General features: G+C 39.6%; 2 protein-coding genes across 6 annotated transcripts in view; both read right to left on the bottom strand.

The window, feature by feature from the left end:
* Positions 1 to 220: 220 nt before the first annotated feature.
* Positions 221 to 2,451, bottom strand: LOC120175622. Its single transcript, XM_039182234.1, has 5 exons — positions 2,210 to 2,451; positions 1,911 to 2,086; positions 1,385 to 1,448; positions 482 to 551; positions 221 to 394 (listed from the first exon to the last, which is right to left on the bottom strand). Exons 1-5 carry the CDS (start codon positions 2,397 to 2,399, stop codon positions 283 to 285), a joined length of 612 nt encoding a protein of 203 aa, XP_039038165.1. The 5' UTR covers positions 2,400 to 2,451; the 3' UTR covers positions 221 to 282.
* Positions 2,452 to 3,000: 549 nt separating this feature from the next.
* Positions 3,001 to 14,936, bottom strand: part of LOC120175618 (zinc finger CCCH domain-containing protein 19-like) — a 35,465-nt gene continuing 23,529 nt past the window's right edge. For all 5 annotated transcript variants that reach the window (XM_039182228.1, XM_039182227.1, XM_039182229.1 and 2 more), the window contains 7 exons: positions 13,982 to 14,894; positions 13,758 to 13,885; positions 13,322 to 13,381; positions 13,165 to 13,215; positions 12,757 to 12,827; positions 5,423 to 5,568; positions 3,001 to 5,340 (listed from right to left, as the gene is read on the bottom strand). In XM_039182228.1, the coding sequence (XP_039038159.1) occupies positions 3,170 to 5,340; positions 5,423 to 5,568; positions 12,757 to 12,827; positions 13,165 to 13,215; positions 13,322 to 13,381; positions 13,758 to 13,885; positions 13,982 to 14,894 (3,540 nt within the window). In that variant the 3' untranslated portion in view covers positions 3,001 to 3,169. The remainder of the gene's footprint in view (positions 5,341 to 5,422; positions 5,569 to 12,756; positions 12,828 to 13,164; positions 13,216 to 13,321; positions 13,382 to 13,757; positions 13,886 to 13,981; positions 14,895 to 14,936) is intronic.

Below are 14,936 nucleotides of genomic sequence, written 5' to 3'. Positions count from 1 at the left end.
AATTGCAATTGGATATTCTATCCATCAATGGTAAGACAACAAATTTCTTAACAATTTAGCACATTATCCAATCAAAGTTTGAGCATTGGAAATGAACAAAAGCCCCATCGGCAGCTGCTATTTTCATGTATACTCAACAAAAATGTGTAAATCAGCCAAATGCTTCATCTTCCAGCGTTGAAAAAGAGGTTCGATGATTTAATCCATAGCAAAAACAGGAAAAATACAATAGAATTCCTTATTAGAATGATGCATACAATCATACAACAGTAGTCAGAATTCTCACTTTGGTCGCCTATACATAATGTCATCCAGAGTTTCTTTGATGCGGTTTCCAATTTTATTCACATTCTTGACAACACCCGTTGCCACGAGGCCTGCGTTCCTTTTAAACCTGTATGTATATTCAGCAATCGCGATTTAAATGATGCGTAATTGTTAATGCATCTAAGAGTATTCCAAAATCTCAATCAGTGCTTGCCTGTTATAGAACTCATCTCCTGTCGACGGTGTTGGCCTCTGGGTTAGGGGTTGAGGAAGTGCATGACTATCTGCAAGTGAGCAAATACAAGAAATACTATATTAGGAAGAATTGAAACCTAATAAAGAGGTTTCCCTCTCTCATTTCTCGGCTTTATCTCTACTTCTATTCTTCTCTTTCCCCTCGCTCGTTCTCCATTATGTATACTCCTCTCTTCAGAATACCTTTCCTAATGAATCACCAAATCCAAACAAATTCCTAATGAAATTGCTCTCACGCATCTGGTTTGATAAATGCTTGAACTAAAACATTTGAACACGAAGTAATCATCAAGGATTCTAACCGATGACCAACTCCAGTCTAGAACTATAATATATCATCAATGAATAACATGCAACAAGAGATAGAACCCAGAATTTTTCTTTACAACTTACATCAAGAACTACAGCAAAGAGGTCGGGATGCTAGAGTTTGTGACTCAAATTCCATTGGGGCTCGACCCAAAAAAAATGCGGTCTTAGTTAAAAAATAAATTGGGAGAAAAATATGGGACTTGTGGTAGATACAGAGCCCCCACAGTACAATACAGTTTTAATCAACTAGGGTTACTGTATTATGTATCTGTATAAATATATATGTATCTGAGGTTCTAGGGGTTCTCTTATAATTTTGTCACCGACTATAGTAAATTATTCTCATCTGCCCATGATTTTTCACTTCTAGATTCTTCACGTAAATCTGTGTGTTCTTGTTGATTACTCGCCGTTATCATCTCAACTACTGTAACATGGGACTTTGAATGAACAATTGGTGTAACATTATTCTCAGACTCATGACTGTTTCCTCACACATGCCTAAAAAGACAAAACAAAAAACAAAATGAAATGAAATGACTTCAAATACCTTTGTTTTTATGCATATTGGCAGGAACATGGTCATTCGAAGCAGCTGTTCTGTCCAATAATACCTGAAGCAACAGGTAACCAGAATAGTGTATTATTTAACCGGGGACATACACGGGTGTCAACATGTATTGTACAGTGAAATACATGTTAAAACCGTTAAGACGTGCTCGTGATTCATTCTGGCCCTTGAGAAACATACACATAATTGTTAACATATTCTATAAGCGACGAAATATATTTCATATCGGACAATGCTAATGATTCATTCCGGTAATTGAAAAACCCAGATTATTGCTATGAGTGGAAAAATAGACGATCCAGTTGCCCACTGCAGTTTCATCGCTAATATCCAAACCACATAGAAAAAAATCATATATATTGGCAGTCATGTAGGGCATCATAAAAATCAACAATTCCTCAACAATTCAAATCCGAAATGAAATACAACTAATTTGCAGCCAAAACTCACAATCTCCAAACGTGCATTAGGAATACAGAATAAACAAAAAGGGAAAAGGAAATACCTCGAGACCGACACAGAAGGGCAATTCAGCTGGTTTATCAGACTGGTTATTATCAGCTGAAGAATCTTTATTATCCAAGAAAACCGAGTAACCGACACAAGCATACTTGAAATCCGTAAGAGTACGGCCTTCCTTGGAAGCTTCCAATTCAGATTCCCCAATTATGTACCTAGGTACTATCATAACTTCCATTCAGTTTTAACAAATAAATTCAAAAGAATCAAAGAAATGAAAGAAAACATAAGAAACCCAGAATCATAAGAACAGAAAAAAAAAAGACGACGAAGGGAGATAGATACCTTGTTGGAGAGTTCTGGGGATGCCGACGCAGGTGGGGTTTTGGGATTTGGATTTAAGAGCGGATGAGTAATAGAGGCATCCCTTGCATGATTTCCCTTTGGATCCTCGGATTTTATTTTGATTGTTGGGGTTCGCGCTAGAATTAGGGTTTTGATTTTGGGTTTCGATTTTGGCCTCTTCTTTGTTCATCTTCCTACTTTTACTGCCTGCAACTGAAATGGATGTTGGGTACTTTTGGAGTATAAATAGATCAATTTTGCAATTTCAGCCCTAAAAGTTGAATTCATTTGTATTTCATCCTCAAAATTTCTCATTTTCTTATATTAAAATGGGAAATGTAGTTCTGATTAATATTTATATATTTACATATTTAAAATCAATAAAATTATTTTAAAGTTATTAAATTATACTTAATCAAATTAAACCATGTTAAGTGCATGAATCAAGTGATGATAAGTGCACGAACCAAACAACTTTAGTGATAAAGTTTCAGGTTCAAGCACCAGTAATATTAATATATGAGTTTTCAATGTCAAATGATTGAGATTCATCTTTAGATAGATATTGTCTTGTACTTATCCAGATTACTTAAAAAAATACCAAGTCCGATCCGATCAAGTCCAAATCGAACCGGACCAATCAGGCCACCCAACCATTAAACTAATATAGTTCGTAGGTCTAAAAACTAACTAAAATCAAAATTTCGTACATAAAATGGACCAAACATTTTGGTAAAACTCTAATAATTGAACACTAATTCAAAATAACTTATTTATAAAAATATTCACTTAAAAGGGTTAAGACGGCATTCCATTTGGAAGAAGAAAAGAAAAGTTAAAACTACAAAAAGGGTTTTACAAAGCATAAATCATTCAAAGAAACTGTGAAGTTTAGGAAATTTCCAAATGGACACCGTACAGACATACCTACTCTAAGCTGCTCTAGATGTACCAAAAATTCTAAGTGTGCATATAATCACACGAAGCCCCTTTCTTGCAGTGCCCATTTTCATGGAATTTGCACACTCTCTGTCCTTTAGAGGACGACCTAGAAGAACCACCTCCACCGCCGAATGATGATTGCCTACTCCAAGGTTTTGCCCCACCGAAACCGGATTCACCGCCCTGGGAACTCCTGTCCCTTTGATCAGAAAACTTGTCTCCGTTGTAACTCGGTTCGTTTCCCCACATTCCACCTGTATTTCTAGACGGTGCCGGATAACCAGGATTTGCAATTCCTGGTGCTGCTCCTTGAGCTGGTGCAACCCACCCAGAATTTGCATTATTAACAATGTTGGGTCCTTGTCCAGGTGGTGTCCATCCTTGCATTGTATTCCCAGGACCAGTCCAACCTGGATTCACATTACCTGGCACTTGTCTTTGGCCGGGTGCAGCCCAATTTTGATTTGGGTTAACAGATGTTGAACCCTGACCAGGGGCTCCCCAGTTCATATTTGTGTTTGAAGGAGCCGGTGCACCCCATCCCATATTTTGATTCCCTGGCATTGGCCCCCAAGCAGGGTTCTGATTTCCTGGTGCTTGCCTCAGGGCAGTACCTTGGTTATCTGCGACAGTCATACCCCAAGGTAAATTGTGTGGAGCAGGAAGCTGAACATTTGACTGAATTGGACCAGCAGGTCTCCAAGAATCCAGTGGCATCATACTCTGTTGGCCAGGAGTTGGAAAACCCCCAGTGGGATTTCCTGGGTTGAAAGGAGCAGGAATTTGACTGGATTGTGATGCATCACTCCAATGACCATATGCAGCAGTTTGAGCAGGCATGGCAAGGGACGGATTTGGCTCTAACTTCTGAGTTGAAGCATTTGCCCACCTTTGATTTCCAGTGGCAAGTACGGAGGATGCAGAAATTGCTTCGTGCCTTGAAACTGAGACAGAACCCGGTCCATGAGTTTCGGCAGAAGGATTATGAGCACTCATAGATTGAACCAAATTCTGGATCGACGAAGCTGCGTTTTTTATATCAGCAGCTAAATTAACTGAAGCCTGATCATTGACCTGTCTCCTGTGTGATTCACTTGACACCATTGTATGCGAATGCACTACAGGAGCAGCTGGACTCCCACTCTCTGGGAGAACAGTAGCAGGTTGCAGCCCTACTGGACCTCCTTGGAATGGATTAGGTACCGGAAGAGACCCGGAAGGCTGTGCAGGAGTAGGAGACCATTTGCTTTCAAACGCTTGTCCCCTATTCCCACCAGAGGGAGTTTGGTTCGGAGTGGGAGAAGGTAGATTTGTGTCAGAAGCCCATGTATCTCGAGAATGCTTAGGGATCTCAAGTGAAGATGGGGAAGGTCTAACTGTGGAAGAAATGATTTCTGTTTGAGATTTCCAACTTTCTACGACAGATTGACCTGGTGAAGCCAAAACACGTTGAGGACTCCAAGCTACATGATGTTGATCAAGCCTTGATCTTTCTCCAACTTGGCTTTCCATTCCTTGTTTCAAGGTTGCTCCAAGAGAATTCCCATACAAGGCCATTTGAGCCTTTGGCAGGCTATTATCTACTACTGGAGGAGGGTCTTTCTGAAACTTTCCAGCCAAGGCATCAGTCAGAAGTATAGAATCGTCTTGCGCCTCATTAGTTCTCCATATTTTTAAATCAGCAGGGAAATATCCAGTGTTACTCCATTTCCGTAGCTGCACTATTGAAAACGGTCCTTGAAATTTACCAGATGGATCCTGGTAATGCCACATTTTCTCCGATTCATTAATTTGGACACCAGTAGCTACTCCCGCATATGGACGTGCAGGTGAACTTTCTGACACAACCTTCAAAGACGGTTCCTGGATTACAACATTGTGGGCATTCCTCGTCCCAATTTCTGAGTTCAAAGCAGTTTTCGGCTTGCTCCAACTGTTTGGTTGTTGTATTTCTCTCTCCCGTGCAAGACTCCATGAATTTTCATTCCCCATTTCACTAGCTACAATAGAATCATCCCCTTTGCTTGTAAATCCTTTACTAGATAGGCTCCTGCTTAGTTCCCGATTCATGCTAGAATAGTTTCTATTCCCACTCCATGAATCATTTGAACTGTAACCTCCCTTCCTGGGAGAAATCAGTTCTTTCCCTCGCCTGCTAAAACCACTACCTCTTGGCCTTAGATAATTCTCTGTATGAACCAAAAGATTATCAAACGCAAAGACAAATAAGAGATAACAGAGGGCATTAAAAAGTTCACAAGAAAAAAAGACCTTGTTTCTTATCATCTTCCTCCTCTTCTGATTCGTAACTAGGATCCATGTTGGGGTCTGCATGAATCTCAGGAAACTCCTCTAATCTACGCTGTAGCTCCTCAGGTGTCTTTAAAACCTGCAGTTTCTCTACACATTCTCTAAGCGTGAACAGAAGTTAAGGACTACAATGAAACAGTCGGAGACAGTTCTTTAAACGAAATATATCTAGCACATAGAAACTGTATATGAAATCAGCAAAGAACAAGAAATTCAAATATAACTAGAATCAAAATTATTTTTTTATAAGTTCAGTTAATCACTCAACCACAGGAAAGTACTCCCAAACAGCTACTTTCAGGAAGTGTTTAATTTTTTTCCTTAAAACAACGCAAAAAATATCTTTTTTTTTCAGATTGCACCACCAAGATGATCATTTAGTGCATTCTTTTCAATCATATACTTTATGATTATAAATCATAACAAATACTATTGAAAAAGAAGAAAACTTGTCTGTATAAGTAAAACTATTTATTGGAAACGATAAAAAATATGAGAGAGAGTGTCAGGAAAGAAGAGAGAGAAAAAGGAATAGGCCATTCTTCCTCCGGCGGGAGTTGGACTGTATTCGTTGACAACCTGAGTAAGAGAGTCACTAGGAGTGAGCTAAGAAACATATTTATCGATCAGGGTCAGGTGGTGAGAATTTTCATACCAAATGTGGTGAACAGGCCAAAGTATAAATCTTTCACTTTTGCCTTCGTTCAGTTTGGTAATGAAACAGAGATGAGGAATGCAGTTGAAAATATTAACGGGTTGTGGATAGATGGGAGGAAAATTTACGTTGGAGTTGCAAAGTACCAGAGTGTTCGACCAAGGGTTGCTGGTTCTTCTCGTCTTTCAGTTGGTGTCCAGGAAAAGGTTATATTTGATAAAGCTAATCCAAGTTCGAAGGCTGTGATTCCGAGCAGATTAAGAGATGATAGATCATACAAAGATGTCTTGGTGTCGTGCAGTTCGCAAAAGACTGAGTCGGAGCATATAGGAAAAAGTTACGAAAGTCTAGACAGGGGAAGAGGGATGAAGAAGAAGAAGAATATTTGGGAAATGCATATTCCTACTGAAAATTCAAGTTGGGTGAAAAGATCTCTAACGGGTATTGTGAAACATTCCTTTGAGTTGGAGTTGGTTCAAAAAGGTTTGGCTAGTGATGGTTTTGAAGTTCAAATTGCGAGCTGGGGATATGTTTGGAACTCTTGTGTTATAACGTTCAAATCAGAGGAATTGATGAAGGATGCGTGGTCAAATAAGAGTAAGGAGTTATGGTTCTGGTTCGATCGGTTGGCACCGCTGTTGAATGAAGGTGGAGTGCCTATGGCTTATTGTTTGGTGGAGTTGTTCGGTGTCCCTCTGTTATGTTGGCAAGAGAATTTCTTACAGAAGTTAGCTGGAAGGTGGGGTTCAGTGGAGGTCATCCAGGATTCGACTCTAACAAGGGAAGATCTCTCGATGGTGAGAATTTTGCTTAGGGTGGAAAGTCCCTTTGACGTCCCGGAAGTGTTTACTCTAGGTTCCTACGGAAGATCATATAAGGTGACTTCTAAGTTGGGATCTACTTCCCAGGTTTCAAACTTCTTTCATGGCATCTCGCCGGATAAATTTTCCGACGATAGAGTCACAGTCGTAGAGTCGTCAGAGGAGGAAGACGATAGTATACGTTCGTCAGACATGGCAGGTCCAGGTCAGCTTGATGTGGAAGATCGGCAGAAAGTGGACTTATGGATTGATCAGGGATTTCCTGTCGGGGTTGGTGCAGCAGGTGAAGAAAATCAGTTTTCAAAAAGAAGCTTGGCAGGGAAAGACATTAATGAAGTTGTGTCAGAAGGTCACAGTTTGGGGAGTAGTAAAAAGGGAGATTATGCTGGGCTGGGTTTAAGAAATAAGGGGGATTATAAAGATAGTTTGCAGGCCCTTTCAGACAGGAGCAGTGAGCCTTTTTCTCCTATCTTGAGACTAGTTCCGGCTGGGCCAGCAGTCAAATTCATTGGGCCCGGAAATGCTAATCAAAAGCAAATTCATAATGTTTCTAACAGCTCTGGGGATGGAGACAAAGACAGAGGCAGTCAAGGGTTATGGTCTGAGGCCGGTTTTAAGGATACAACAAGTATGGATGGGGAAGTGGGGTCTGCTGAAGGCTTAAAGTTGTCATGTTTTAGAGCTGGTTCGCCAACTCGTTCTGCTAGTCCTATTTCTTGGAAGAGTGCCCCGGTTGGGAGAAAGCTAATTAAGAGTCATAAGAGATTTTATAGCAGGTCCATAGAAAGAAAAATTACTTTGGATGAGCCAGGAAGGGTTTCTAGTTTAAAGTTGGGTAGGTTTCCTATCTCAAGTGGTTTTCATTCTAAAAGTCCAGAGGCGGCTGGGTTGGCTGAAGGGGTTTGTGTTGATCAAAGAGGCAAGCGCTCTTACAGGAGAATGAAAAGATCCCTCACTAGGGATGCTCTAGACCATGCTAGTGTGACTACAGTATCCACATTAACATTCTCAGGGCTGTTGGAGGAAGCGATTGCTACTTGGGAGATAAGCAGGATGCTGGGCATTTCTTTCAAGGAAGGGAAGAATGCTTTTCTACAAAAAATTATGGATTTGGAGAAAGGTTGAGTCAGGCTAGTGAGTCCTAAGATGGATTCTGGGATTGCTTTGGTATTTTTTATAATTGAATATGATGACAAAACTCATTATCTTGTCCTGGAATGTTAGGGGGCTGGGCAAAAAGGAAAAACAGAGAGCTGTTCAGAAGTTATCCTCAGAGAAAAAACCAATGTTTCTTTTTCTCCAAGAGACAAAACTTGAGATTTTACCAAGCTCATTTTTAAGAAGTGGGTTGAATAAGTTGCAGGGGTTCGTTGTGTCTCCAGCAGTTGGTTCTTCAGGAGGCTTATTTAGTTGTTGGGATGATAGTTGTTTTGAGTTAGAAGACCAGTTTATCCATAGGAGGTTTATTGCTGTTTTTGGGAAGTTCAAATTCAATCAATTTAGGTGTGGGTTCATTAATGTTTATGGCCCGTCTGTGGAAGAAGAGAAGGCCAGTTTCTTTGAAGAATTGGGACAGTTTTTAAATGGGTGCAGTTTGCCTTTATGTGTGGGAGGGGATTTCAATGCTTACTTAACAGAGGAGGAGAAGGATGGCAGGTCTCAAAATAGAAATTCAATGGATATTTTCACTCTGTTCATTCAGCAAACGGGGATGATCGACTTACCTTTAATAGGGGGGAATTATACATGGAGCAGTAATCGGGATTGCCCCACTGTTATTAGGCAGGATAGGTTTCTGGTTAATGTCAACTTCCTTTCTAAGTTTTCTGATATTACCCAATCGCTGTTGACAAAGTCCATTTCTGATCATAATGCTATTATTTTGGAGAGTGGGGAAGACAATTGGGGCAAGAGGCTGTTTAGGCTGTTTAGTTATTTGACGACTGAGGACGGCTTCCAAGAGAAAGTTGCAGAGTCTATTAATGAGTTCAAGAGGGTCAGAAAAAAAGCAGGAATTCTGAGCATTCTTAGAAACACTAAGTTTGCTATAAAGACTTGGTCTGGAAATAGGAATCAGTTTCCTAGTAAACAGATTTCTGCTATTGAAGACAAGATCCATCACCTAGAGAACTCTCTTCAGAAGAATCGAATTTCAGGAGTTATTGATAGTTCATCAGAGCTGAAGTTACTGAGGGATGAGCTTTGGAGACTTTACAGAATTGAGGAGCAAATCTGGTTTCAAAATTCAAGAGAGAAGTGGGTTAAAGATGGTGATCGGAATTCTAAATTTTTTCACACTTGTGCTTCCATTAGGAGTCGGAGGAACGCTCTAAATGCTATTTGTGTAGATGGGGTTATTATCAGGGACCCGGTCCGGTTAAAGTCTGCTGTCAAAGAGCATTTTTTCAAAGCTTTCAATAGCCGCACTACCTTGGAAGTGGAGGATATTAAGTTAAATTTCTCAAGAATTTCAATGGAGCAGAGTCTTATGCTAGAAAAGGAGTTTACGGAAGGCGAAATTTTGGAAGCCTTGAATTCGTGTGATAGTAACAAAGCTCCGGGTCCGGATGGGCTGAGTATGGGTTTTTTCAAAAAAATTTGGTCTTCATTGAAAGGTGATATTATGAATTTTTTCAATAACTTTTACTTGGGAAAGGATTGGGAGCATGGCATTAATCATTCGTTCATAACTCTAATTCCAAAGGGCTCTAATATTGGGGGTTTAGATGATTTCAGACCAATTAGCCTAGTAGGTGGGATGTACAAGATTCTTTCCAAGTGCCTTTCGAGAAGGTTGAGGTGTTGCATGGATGATGTTGTTAGTGATTCACAATTTGCCTTCACTCAGGGTAGACAATCTTGGATTGTTCTTTCATCGCTAATGAAGGTATTGATTTGTGGAGGAAGAAAGGATTGAAGGGTTGTGTGTTGAAGGTGGATTTCAAGAAAGCTACGATACGGTAGATTGGGATATTTTATTTAAAGTTATGGTTAGAATGGGATTCGGATTAAAATGGTGTGGCTGGATTCGGAAATGTGTGTCAACTGCCTCGGTTTCAGTGCTAGTTAATGGGTTCCTACGGATGAATTTCCTATGGCTAGAGGTCTTAGACAAGGGTGCTCCTTGTCACCATTGCTGTTTAATTTCATTGGCGAGTTACTTAATCTACTGATTAGGAAAGCAGTATCTTCGGGCCTGTTCAGTGGTTTGATTGTTGGCAAGGATGATACAGCTCTTAATTTGTCACATTGCAATTCGCAGATGATCTCATTATCTTCTGTATGGCTTCGAAGACACAGATTCTAAATGTCAAGAGGGTCTTACGGGTCTTTGAAGTCATTTCAGGACTGCAATTAAACCTCACTAAGTGTAGATTATTTGGGATTAATATCAGTGAGGAAGAGGTGTTGCAGTGGGCTAATACTATTGGTTGTGTAGTGGGACATTTTCCTTCGGAATATTTGGGATTACGCTTGGTGCTAAGAGAAATTCTATAGCGTTGTGGGATCCGATAGTGCAGAAATTTAACAAGAAGCTAGCCAGCTGGAAGGCGAGGACTCTGTCTGTGGCAGGAAGATTAGTGTTATTAAAGGCTGTTTTATGCTCATTACCCACCTATTTCATGTCCCTGTTTAAAATACCCTCTTCCGTGATTGTTAAGCTAAACTCCATTATGGCCAGTTTTCTATGGGGAGGAGGGGCAGAGGTTAAAAAAATCCATTGGATAAACTGGTCGACAGTATGCTCTGCAAAAAGTGCGGGTGGTCTAGGAGTTCTAGATCTTAATTACATGAATAGAGCACTCCTAGGAAAGTGGTCTTGGAGGTTTGCGAATGATAGAGGGTCAGTGTGGAAAAAGGTTATTTGCAGTAAGTATAATCTGGACCCTAGTTTGTTGATGTTCAAGGAAAAACTACCTGCTTTTTCTTCTTGGATTTGGAAATCGATAGTCAATAATCATTTCAAAGATAACCAGTTCGGAGCTAAATTTCGAAGTCTGTTAGATGTTCGAGTAGGCAGTGGGGACAGAATCAGTTTCTGGTCTGATAATTGGACGACTATTTCCCCTCTTAAAGAGGTCTTCCCCAGATTATTTGTTCTGTCTGTAAATAAAAATGGGAAGTTAAAAGAGTTTGGTGAGTTCAAGACCTCAGTTTGGTGTTGGCATGTTCAATTGAGAAGGAGTTTGAGTGACTGGGAACTGGTTCAATTTTGCGATCTGATGACCTTAATTCACAATATACCTCTGTCCAAGGATCTGTCTGATGGGTGGGTTTGGAGAGGAAACGGGGATGGGATCTATTCTGTTAAGACCAGTGTTAAAGCTTGCAGTCCTGTTTTGTCAGCTGATTCTTTTTGGATGAAATTCATTTGGAGGGGTTTGGTGCCTCCCAGAGTGGAGGTCTTTTTGTGGCAGGTTGTGCATCATAGACTGCCAGTAAAACAGGAACTACAAAGGAGAGGAGTTTCAGCTGTTATAGATGTGTCATGTCCCCTTTGTAAAAAAGAGGTTGAATCCTCTTTGCATTTATTTTTTACTTGCCTTGTGGCATGGGCATTGTGGATGAAATTTTTGAAATTGTGGGGTGTTAGTTCGGTTTTGCAGGCCAATGCTCAAAGTTTTCTGATAGCTTGGGAGCATTTGGTTCCTAATTCTAGAATTTGGTCATATATTCCAGTGTGGTGCTATGGACTATATGGAAATATAGGAATGACATTGTGTTTGATGGGGGTAGGCTCGATCAGATCGATTTGTTTTTTATGGCAAGATGTAGGCTGGCGACCTGGTTCATAACGAATACCAAGGATGTCTCTATTCTAAAAGACTCTCTCATCTCTGATCCTACTATTGGGGATTATTGCTCTAAGTCAAGGTGTTCGATCATTGAAATTGTGTCTTGGTCTCCTCCTCCAAAGGGTTTTATTAAACTTAATGTGGATGCAGCAGTGAATGGTGATTGGAGGAAGAGTGGTGTTGGGGGAATTCTTAGAGATGAGGATGGCTCGGTGATGGGCTCTTTTCAAGAGCCTTCTGGTCCAGGTCCTCCGGCGCTGATTGAGTTGTTGGCAGTTAAGAGGGGCCTAATTTTTTTGAGCCGTTTCATCAGCAGATGAAGGAACGTTTATTGATTGAATCTGACAGTAAGCTTGCAGTAGAGTGGGTCAAGAATTTTGAGCTCTGTCCCGGTGTATACTCTAATTTAGTAAAAGATATTGTTACTAAGTTAAGGGAGTTGAATGGTATTATTAGATGGGTTGCTAGGTCAGCCAATGTTGAGGCTGATAGTTTAGCCAAAGCTGGTATTGGCTAGTTTTACATTTGTGATTTGCTTTTGTAGTCTTTGGGTTGGATTATGTACAGGGAGTGTTTATGTGTTGTTGTTAAACATTATGTATATTGTGGTTTTTAATGAATCCTAAGGCACTCTTTTCCTCCTTCCGCTGATTGAGAAACACTTAGTGTTCCATTAATCATGAAGGGGTTTTTAACGAGGCCTACATTCCTATCAAAAAAAAAAAAGTAAAACTATTTAACAAGGCACCCTACTCCACCAAATCCCCAAATTTGGACAGTTCAAAAAATTGGAAGGTCTCCAGGTTTAGCAGGGATATCTCTCCCTTTAACACCTAAAAGATGTTCTGAATAAAGGTGAGGCTACTGGTCTTCCTCCCTTCCCTCAATCAAGACATCAAGGTCAAGCCTCTAGCATATCCAATGTCCAAAAATGTTGTAATGTCGTCAAAAACTAATTGAATGCATCTAACAGCAACTGAAGAGAATTGTAGAGCAGAAACTAAAATTACAAGCAAAGGATATTCCTTTCTACGTCCTAAATCACTGGCTCGATCGCGAAGATGACTGAGACGTGTTATCTCTGATTCCAACCACTGCATTTTGATAACAGAGAAATTTTGGTTATTCCTTTTTAATAACACAAACTGATATGAAGCAAACAATGATACTACTCAAGCAGATCAAATTCAGGATTAAGATCCTGATCCTTTTTTGCATATTATCCATATTTAAAAAATTTCACTCTTTTTTGTTTGAGGTATCACACTTAATCAAGAATACCCACCAGATAAAGTTGTGCTTCATGATTTTCAAGATCACGGAACATACTAATTAGCCATTCTAACAGAAGTGTCTGCATGTCTACATACATGCATAGAAATATATATATGTGTGTGTGTGATAACCTTAGTTGAAAAGAAAGATATTTACATCTTTGACTCTGACTTCCTGAATTGTCATGGCCTTTTCCTGTATATCTCCCTGCAACAATCAATAAATCTCATAAAAATGACTCCAAATGAAATTTAAAAGAAAATAAAGATAACCGTGGGATAAAAAAAAAATGATAAACAAGAAGTGAAAATACCACAGTCAGCCGGTTGATAAGTCCACACTTGATGCTCTGACGCAGACGCTTGCATTCATCCTAAAAGATCAATTGGCTTAGCTTATTCTTAACATGAAACAGTTTTTAAAAAAAATAATAAAAACAAAATAGTGGCCGAACAAGATTTCAGTATGCGTGTGTATCATAGAATTGCTGATATTGACACTTTTTATTCCCTATGAACAAGAGAAATAGTATTGTCAAATTTTAGGCTTCAAGCTTCTAGTGAAAGATTTTGAATTTTTTCTAATACATTAATTTGGCAGGTTTCTAGGAAGGGCATCCTCTGTTTTCATACACAAGCTTCAATATAAGATCATATTGTCCTTTACTTAGAGAAAAGCAACTCCATCAAAGATGCAGATGGTCAATAAAGGAAAAATAAAATGCAATTCCACTTTCAACTGAAAACTACCTCAGTGAACTCTTGATTTGATATAATATCAATTGATACGGCCTCCGTCTTATTTAAATTTAGAATCTCTAGTAGAAAATCGGTTGTTCTTTTGCCAACTCTATATTGTTCAGCAACTTTGCTTGTACCTGAACAACAAATCATATCGTTTAACAATCTTATGAGATTTGGTACTTGTGCTGAAGTAAAAGACATGCAATGGTAGACAGTTTCCAGGTATTTACCAACAACTTGCACTAGCCTATACAAATCTTGCTTTTGACCAGTACCAGATATTCTTATTCTCACAAAAGAATCAACAACCTTGTCATGGAATGTTTCAGTATCTTCAAGCAATTCCTCCGCCAAATTTCGTCGCAAATAAATTAGATTGATATTATGCATATCAATGGCAGCATAATCATCCACATTCGATTGAAGTCCCCTTGCATCACCCTTCTTACGATTCTTACGTTTCTTATCTTTTCCAGTCTTTGTCAAAGCATCAGAGTTCCAATCAGCCTCAAGTTGATTAGCTTCTGCATCCACAACACTCCCTTGGAAATCATCGGTCTGAGAATCCTCCTTCGTGAAAAATATGTGAGGCTCAAGAAGATTTAACATTTCAATATGCCCCACTCTCGGTTTCCCAAACAGATTCTTAAGTCTTGTGTCACAAATGACGTAAGACTTATTGCGACGATCTCGAAGCTTGTACTTGTGAATGTAATCCAATATAAGCTGACTGAGCTCCATTCGAGATAAAACAGATTTGTCGCCGTTTCTCATGTTCATAACAACTTCCAAGAGCTCTTTCGATGCCCACTCAGCATTTTCATCTATTGATGCCCCTTCACCACTAGCTGCAAGAGTGCTTGGTGAATCACCCCCCTTTGCACGTGCCTTTGATTGACTCCTAGTCTTTCTTCGTTTAGAAACAGTTACTTCCAAATTCCCAGAAGAATTATCAGAGTCAGACCCTCCAGCATCATCAAAACCATGAAGTTCATCATGTGATTCCTGTTTGGCAGCACCTTTCCAGGGATTTTTAGCCTGAGAAAGTTCATCTAAAGTTATAGATAACCTCTCTTTTAAATCAGTCCAATAATCCTTGAATAGATATTCCCAGCTACCTCGGTCATCAAAATCTATTTGTGTCTGCAAAAGTAACAACAAATGTTATGGATAACCACAAAATGG

The sequence above is a fragment of the Hibiscus syriacus genome, unplaced genomic scaffold, assembly GCF_006381635.1.
Source record: "Hibiscus syriacus cultivar Baekdansim isolate YM2019G1 unplaced genomic scaffold, ASM638163v2 tig00112206_pilon, whole genome shotgun sequence".
NCBI classification, from domain to species: Eukaryota; Viridiplantae; Streptophyta; class Magnoliopsida; order Malvales; family Malvaceae; genus Hibiscus; species Hibiscus syriacus.
Note: the sequence above shows the minus strand (reverse complement) of the source record. Positions and strands in the feature narration are given on the sequence as shown.